Genomic DNA, 8689 nt, shown 5'->3' on the forward strand with positions numbered 1-8689 from the left:
TGTGTATTTGGGCTTGTTACTAAAGTGTAGTTGTGTATTTGGGCTTGTTTCTAAGGTGTAGTTGTGTATTGGGCTTGTTACTAAAGTGTAGTTGTGTATTTGGGCTTGTTTCTAACGTTAGTTGTGTATTTGGGCTTGTTACTAAAGTGTAGTTGTGTATTGGGCTTGTTACTAAGGTGTAGTTGTGTATTTGGGCTTGTTACTAAAGTGTAGTTGTGTATTTGGGCTTGTTTCTAGGTGTAGTTGTGTATTTGGGCTTGTTTCTAAGGTGTAGTTGTGTGTATTTGGGCTTGTTTCTAAGGTGTAGTTGTGTATTTGGGCTTGTTTCTAAGGTGTAGTTGTGTATTTGGGCTTGTTTCTAAGGTGTAGTTGTGTATTTGGGCTTGTTTCTAAGGTGTAGTTGTGTATTTGGGCTTGTTTCTAAGGTGTAGTTGTGTATTTGGGCTTGTTCCCAGCTCCATAATAAGTTGTCGAGCAGATATTTTCTATGTGTTATTTAAACGTAGGAGGTTGTCTTGCCTGTTCCCTCGGTCCCGCCCCTTTCCCCATACACACCGGAGACAGCAGCGTTATGTCCCGCCCACTTCCTGCTTCTAATTGGCTCTGACCCAGATGGCAACGAGTACCAGCCAATCAGAGGCAGAGCAGGGCAGTCTGTTGTTTTCTGGTCAGGAACGTGAGTATGGAGGGACGGTGACTGGACTGTAGGAGAGGTTTTGGAGGAAATCCCCCTGCTGGCCGTCGAGCTGCAGGAGTGACTTCTGGATCACAAAAAAATCATTGTAAAATTGAGAAATGAGACGTATACACCCGTATTTTATTTTCCGGTTTCCATCCATAAACTCATCAAAGAAAATCGGATAAACAGATTGTTTTTCGTTTTCCGTTTTTTAATATCAAAACAAAAAACGAAAAACGGGTTGTTTTTCGTTTTTTGTTTCCCTATTTACAAATGGTAATTGGGAAACTGTCTGTTTTTCGTTTTTGTTTTTTTCTTTTCAAAACGAAAATCCGTTGGCCGCTAAGTACACGGACCCTTCGACTATTTCATCTGCTTTTTGATGAATTCTTCACTGTTGAGGAGCCAACATGCCGTGGCATTTGGAAAACACGGAAGGTGCCAGAAGGGAAAGCAGTCCTGGACGATGGGATTCTTAATAAGTACATTAGTAATTTTGTAGATCATTGTTGTGTTGTAGATCTCTTTGTGTGTTTATTCACAGTTGGACCTTTTCATGTTTAGTTTTACAACATCCACATGCAGTAGTGGCTGATGAATTTAGTAATTAAATACCCAGCAACACACACCACCTGATTGGTTTCCTTTGTGTTGAAGGGATTTAAATTCCCTGAAGATCCATTAAAAGAGAGGGAAAATTCCCACACACACCTTTCACCTCTAAATAGTTTGTCAATGTTTCAGTCATGGGTACTTTCTCAAGAAACTTAGTTGACAACTTATTAGGGCTGAACAATTTTGGAAAATACTATTATTGCAGTAACTATACTATATAACAAAATTATATATATTATCAAAACAATAGTGCAGAAAACAAAAGAAGAAAATATCTGCATATATGCCTTTTTCAAAATATTTAGTAACTATTTGGTAACTCAGTTAATTGTAATCACTGTCTGAACAGTAATATTTAAATATTAATCATAACTATCAGAAACAGCAACACACCATGCAGACTAAAGTAAACAGTGAGTATGCTGCGTGAGGACCGCAGAGACACAGACAATACACACTCTGGACAGTAGCACACCAGAGAGGTGGACACATGCTGAGTTAAGATTTACAGAAGTTCTTGCTGCAAATGTTCGGCGTCAGTTGGCGTCTGCTTAAAGTTCAGTTGTTGTAGCTGCTGACAGACTGAGATTATTATTCTACATGTCTGACATTATGGGATGGATCCCTACGGAGATAGACCTTTAGTTAAAGAGGAAGATCACCATCACCAAACCATCCCATAGTGATTAATAATAACTCAGTCAGGTTAATGTTAGAGGGTTAACCCAGGACGGGGGTACCCTAACCCAGGTTAGAGTTAACCCAGGTTAGAGTTAACCCAGGTTAGAGTTAACCCAGGTTAGAGTTAACCCAGGTTAGTGTTAACCCAGGACGGGGGTACCCTAACCCAGGTTAGTGTTAACCCAGGTTAGAGTTAACCCAGGTTAGAGTTAACCCAGGTTAGATTTAACCCAGGTTAGAGTTAATAACAACAGGACCAGCTGACGTCACACACACCTCCACTTTATTAATTTATTGATTTACATTCATTGATTAATCAGTGAATTCATATTATTTCTTTAATTAACGTTTCATACCAACATGACAGAATGTTTATAAGATTATTTATTGAGATACTAATCTATCCAGATGATTAGTTTAGACTAGAACAGAGTAATAATCCAGAATATTCTTCATCTGAAGCAGAAACCACTTAAATCTCCAGAAGCACTTCCTCATCAACCTATGACATCATCACCAGCCGGCCAATCAGCTGCACTCGTTTCCTTTGATGAGGAAGAAGGTTCCAGCAGCCACGCCCAGCAGACCCACCGTCAGACCCAGTCCACAGAAGACCGCAGGTCCAACACCGGGCCCCGTCTTCTCCACATCTGGAGACAGAGACACAGAGACATTAGGATCCACATCTGGAGACAGAGACATTAGGATCCACATCTGGAGACAGAGACACAGAGACATTAGGGTCCACATCTGGAGACAGAGACACAGAGACATTAGGATCCACATCTGGAGACAGAGACACAGAGACATTAGGATCCACATCTGGAGACAGAGACATTAGGATCCACATCTGGAGACAGAGACACAGAGACATTAGGGTCCACATCTGGACACAGAGACACAGAGACATTAGGATCCACATCTGGAGACAGAGACACAGAGACATTAGGATCCACATCTGGAGACAGAGACACAGAGACATTAGGATCCACATCTGGAGACAGAGACATTAAGATCCACATCTGGAGACAGAGACATTAGGATCCACATCTGGAGACAGAGACATTAGGATCCACATCTGGAGACAGAGACATTAGGATCCTCATCTGGAGACAGAGACATTAGGATCCACATCTGGACACAGAGACATTAAGATCCACATCTGGAGACAGAGACATTAGGATCCACATCTGGAGACAGAGACATTAGGATCCACATCTGGAGACAGAGACACAGAGACATTAGGATCCACATCTGGAGACAGAGACATTAGGATCCACATCTGGAGACAGAGACACAGAGACATTAAGATCCACATCTGGAGACAGAGACATTAAGATCCACATCTGGAGACAGAGACATTAACATCCACATCTGGAGACAGAGACATTAAGATCCACATCTGGAGACAGAGACATTAAGATCCACATCTGGAGACAGAGACATTAACATCCACATCTGGAGACAGAGACATTAAGATCCACATCTGTAGACAGAGACATTAAGATCCACATCTGGAGACAGAGACATTAGGATCCACATCTGGAGACAGAGACATTAGGATCCACATCTGGAGACAGAGACATTAGGATCCACATCTGGAGACAGAGACACAGAGACATTAGGATCCACATCTGGAGACAGAGACACAGAGACATTAGGATCCACATCTGGAGACAGAGACACAGAGACATTAAGATCCTGGTCTGTGATTGGTTAATGATCCTGGTCTGTGATTGGTTAATGATCCTGGTCTGTGATTGGTTAATGATCCTGGTCTGTGATTGGTTAATGATCCTGGTCTGTGATTGGTTAATGAGCTGACTGTCTGCAGTGAGAGTGTAAATAAAGGTTCTGACCCCAGATCCTGGTCAGGGGCCGGTCCAGGGCCACATGGTGGACTGTACAGCTGTAGAGGTCTCCCGGCTGGGGGGTGAACTCCAGTCTGGAGAACTGGTTGAAGGAGCCGTCTTTGTTGGGGTAGGGGACGTTGGTGCTGGTTGCCGTGGTGACGTTGTCCCCGTTCCGGGTCCAGGAGAAGACCACCGGAGCCGGATAGAAACCAGTCACGTAGCAGATGAGGTCGTTCTTCACTCCCAGGACCAGGTCCTCTTTGGTGTAGACCATGGGACTGGAAGGAGGATCTGGACCCACACACACACACACACACACACACACACACACACACACACACACACACACACACACAGAGACACACACACACACACACACACACACACACACAGACACACACACACACACACACACACAACACACACACACACAGAGACACCACACAGACACACACACACACAGACACAGACACAGAGACCACACACACCACACACACAAACACAGACACAGACACAGAGACACACACACAACACACACAACACCACACACACACACACACAGAGACACACACACACACACACACACACACACAGAGAACACACACACACACACAGGACACACACACACACACACACAGAGACACACACACACACAGACACACACACACACACACAGAGACACACACACACACACAGACACACACACATAAACACACACATAGACATACCCCCACACACACACACACACAGACAGACACACACCACACACACACACACACAGAACACACACACACACACACACACAGAGACACACACACAACACACAGACACACCACACATAAACACACACATAGACATACCACCCACACACACACCACACACACACACAGACACACACAACCACACAGACACACACACAGCTGATGTCATTGGGTCTTATGTTATTTATAACTCTGAAGGTGGAAAGTTATTATTATTATTATTATTATTCTTTATTATTATTATTATTATTATTATTATTATTATTATTATTATTATTTATTATATTATTATTTATTATTATTATTATTATATTATTATTATTATTATATATTATTATTATAAGTGTGTAAATGAGGTAATTTCCTTTAATATCCCAGTATGTCTCTCTGGTGTTATGATGTCTCTCAGGGACAGGTAGGACATGATCCTCATTCTTAACTTCACGTAGATCTCTTAAAGAGATTAAAAGCTTTAACAGAAGAAACATTCTTAATATCTGATAACTGGTCTCTGAGTTTTCCATGATTATAAGATACGTTTAAATAACTGTTCACACATTAAATAAAGTTCTGCTCTATGAAATTTAATTAAATAAATTAAAATAATGTTTTTTTTTGGTTAAAACACAAAGTAGTTAAATAAATCAAAACATTAACAGGTTCAATAGTTAATGCTTTATTAATCCAGTTTAAAGGACTGCTGTACTTTAATATTAAATATTATTGAAAGTCAGACATTAAATTAAATCTGAAGATTAATAAAAGGTAGATGTAAGTATGAGATGTTACCGTGCTCCACAGGGAGGTCCTTCATGCCTTTACGGACATTCTTCAGGTTGGCTCTGCAGATCTGTTGATAGCCACAGCTTGTTCATAAGCTCCTTGGTAGGTGAGATGATCTATGAAGCTGGGCTGAGGCTCCACTCCTCTCTGGTGGATGAAGTCTGCGTACCAGAGCTCTTCTCCTTCCAGACCATACATGTTCTCTCCATCAGAGTCTGAACAGCCGGAGATATAAAGGTCCTCATGTAGAACTGGAGAGAAAACAGAGATTATATCTGAAACATGAGATTATATCTGTCTGAAACATGAGATTATATCTGAAACATGAGATTATATCTGAAACATGAGATTATATCTCAAACATGAATTTATACCTGTCTGAAACATGAGATTATATCTGACTGAAACATGAGATTATATCTGAAACATGACATTATATCTGAAACATGACATATATCTGTCTGAAACATGAGATTATATTTGAAACATGAGATTATATCTGAAACATGAGATTATATCTGACTGAAACATGAGATTATATCTGAAACATGAGATTATATCTGACTGAAACATGAGATTATATATGTCTGAAACATGAGATTATATCTGAAACATGAGATTATATCTGACTGAAACATGAGATTATATCTGAAACACGAGATTATATCTGACTGAAAACATAAGATTATATCTGAAAAATGAGATATATCTGTCTGAAACATGAGATTATATTTGAAACATGAGAATATATCTATCTGAACATGAGATTATATCTGAAACATGAGATTATATCTGAAACATGAGATTATATCTGAAACATGAGATTATATCTGTCGAAACATGAGTATCTGAAAACATGAGATTATATCTGAAACATGAGATTATATCTGTCACAAACATGAGATATATCTGAAACATGAGATTAATCTGACTGAAACATGAGATTATATCTGAAACATGAGATTATATCTGACTGAAACATGAGATTATATCTGAAACATGAGATTATATCTGAAACATGATAGTTATATCTCTCTGAAACATTAAATTAATCTGACTGAAACATGAGATTATATCTGCCTGAAACATGGATTATATCTGAGACATGAGATTATATCTGAAACATGAGATTATATCTGTCTGAAACATGAGATATATCTGAAACATGAGATTATATCTGTCTGAAACATGATTATATCTGTTTGAAACATGAGATTTATCTGAAACATGATATTGTATCTGACTGAAACATGAGATAATATATGAAACATGAGATTTATCTGAAACATGAGATTATATCTGAAACATGATTGTATCGGACTGAAACATGAGATAATATATGAAACATGAGATTTTATCTGAAACATGAGATTATATCTGTCTGAAAATGAGATTATGTGTCTGAAACATGAGAATATATCTGTCTGAAACATGAGATTATATCGTCTGAAACATGAGATTATATTGAAACATGAGATTATATCTGTCTGAAACATGAGATTATATCTGACTGAAACATGAGATTAAATCTGAAACATGATATTATATCTGATGAAACATGATATTATATATGTCTGAAACATGGTATTATATCTGTCTAAAAACATGGTATTATATCTGTCTGAAACATGATATTATATAGTCTGAAAACATGGTATTATTTATGTCTGAAACATGATATTATATATGTCTGAAAACATGGTATTATATATGTCTGAAACATGGTATATATATGTCTGAAACATTATATTATACCTGACTGAAACATGAGATTATATATGTCTGAAACATGATATTATATCTGACTGAAACATGATATTATATATGTCTGAAACATGATATTATATCTGACTGAAAAACATGATATTATTATATGTCTGAAACAGGTATTATATATGTCTGAACATGGTATTATATCTGACTGAAACATGATATTATATATGTCTGAAACATGGTATTATATCTGTCTGAAACATGAATATATATGTCTGAAACATGGTATTATATATGTCTGAAACATGGTATTATATATGTCTGAAACATGGTATTATATCTGTCTGAAACATGATATTATATATGTCTGAAACATGGTATTATATCTGTCTGAAAATGATATTATATATGTCTGAAAACATGGTATTATATATGTCTAAACATGGTATTATATCTGTCCTGAAAAACATGATATTATATATGTCTGAAACATGATATTATATATGTCTGAAACATGGTATTATATATGTCTGAAAACATGGTATATATCCTGTCTGAAACATGAGATTATATCTGTCTGAAACATAAGATTATACCTGAAACATGGGATTATATCAGTCTGAAACATGAAATTATATCTGAAACATGAGCTTATATCGAAACAGGAGATTATATCTGACCATGAGATTATATCTGAAACATGAGATTAGGTCTGACTGAAAACATGATATTATGTCTGAATGAAACATGAGATTATATCTGAAACATGAGATTATATCTGTCTGAAACATGAGATTATATATGAAACAGGAGATTATATCTGACTGAAACATGAGATTATATCTGAAACATGAGATTATATCTGAAACATGAGATTATAGTTGAAACATGAGATTATATCTGAAACATGAGATTATATCTGAAACATGAGATTATGTCTGACTGAAACATGATATTATGTCTGACTGAAACATGATATTATATCTGTCTGAAACATGAGATTATATCTGAAACATGAGATTATAGTTGAAACATGAGATTATATCTGTCTGAAACATGAGATTATATCTGAAACATGAGATTATATCTGACTGTAATTTACCGGCAGCTGAGACACAGAAGAGACCGGAGAGGACGAGGACCATCATCATCTTCATCTCTTTGTAGACCTGAACCTGTCTGAGTCTCTCTGTAGACCTGAACCTGTCTGAGTCTCTGTAGACCTGAACCTGTCTGGGTCTCTCTGTAGACCTGAACCTGTCTGGGTCTCTCTGTAGACCTGAACCTGTCTGAGTCTCTGCAGACCTGAACCTGTCTGAGTCTCTGTAGGCCTGAACCTGTGTGAGTCTCTGTAGACCTGAACCTGTCTTAGTCTCTGTAGACCTGAACCTGTCTGAGTCTCTGTAGACCTGAACCTGTCTGGGTCTCTCTGTAGACCTGAACCTGTCTGAGTCTCTGTAGACCTGAACCTGTCTGGGTCTCTCTGTAGACCTGAACCTGTCTGAGTCTCTCTGTAGACCTGAACCTGTCTGAGTCTCTGTAGACCTGAACCTGTCTGAGTCTCTGTAGACCTGAACAACAGTCTGAGGAGAGACTGACAGAAA

At 38.1% G+C, this 8689-nt stretch overlaps 1 protein-coding gene across 1 annotated transcript; it reads right to left on the reverse strand.

Moving 5' to 3' along the window:
• Positions 1 to 2479: 2479 nt before the first annotated feature.
• On the reverse strand, positions 2480 to 8678 carry LOC116679366 (mamu class II histocompatibility antigen, DR alpha chain-like). Its single transcript, XM_032509031.1, is given in 5 exon segments — positions 2480 to 2625; positions 3835 to 4119; positions 5379 to 5447; positions 5450 to 5623; positions 8188 to 8678. Coding segments are annotated over 5 exon segments (705 nt in total). The 5' UTR covers positions 8243 to 8678; the 3' UTR covers positions 2480 to 2503.
• Between the last annotated feature and the right edge of the window lie 11 nt (positions 8679 to 8689).

The sequence above is a fragment of the Etheostoma spectabile genome, unplaced genomic scaffold (genome assembly GCF_008692095.1).
Source record: "Etheostoma spectabile isolate EspeVRDwgs_2016 unplaced genomic scaffold, UIUC_Espe_1.0 scaffold00010895, whole genome shotgun sequence".
In the NCBI taxonomy this organism is placed as follows: domain Eukaryota; kingdom Metazoa; phylum Chordata; class Actinopteri; order Perciformes; family Percidae; genus Etheostoma; species Etheostoma spectabile.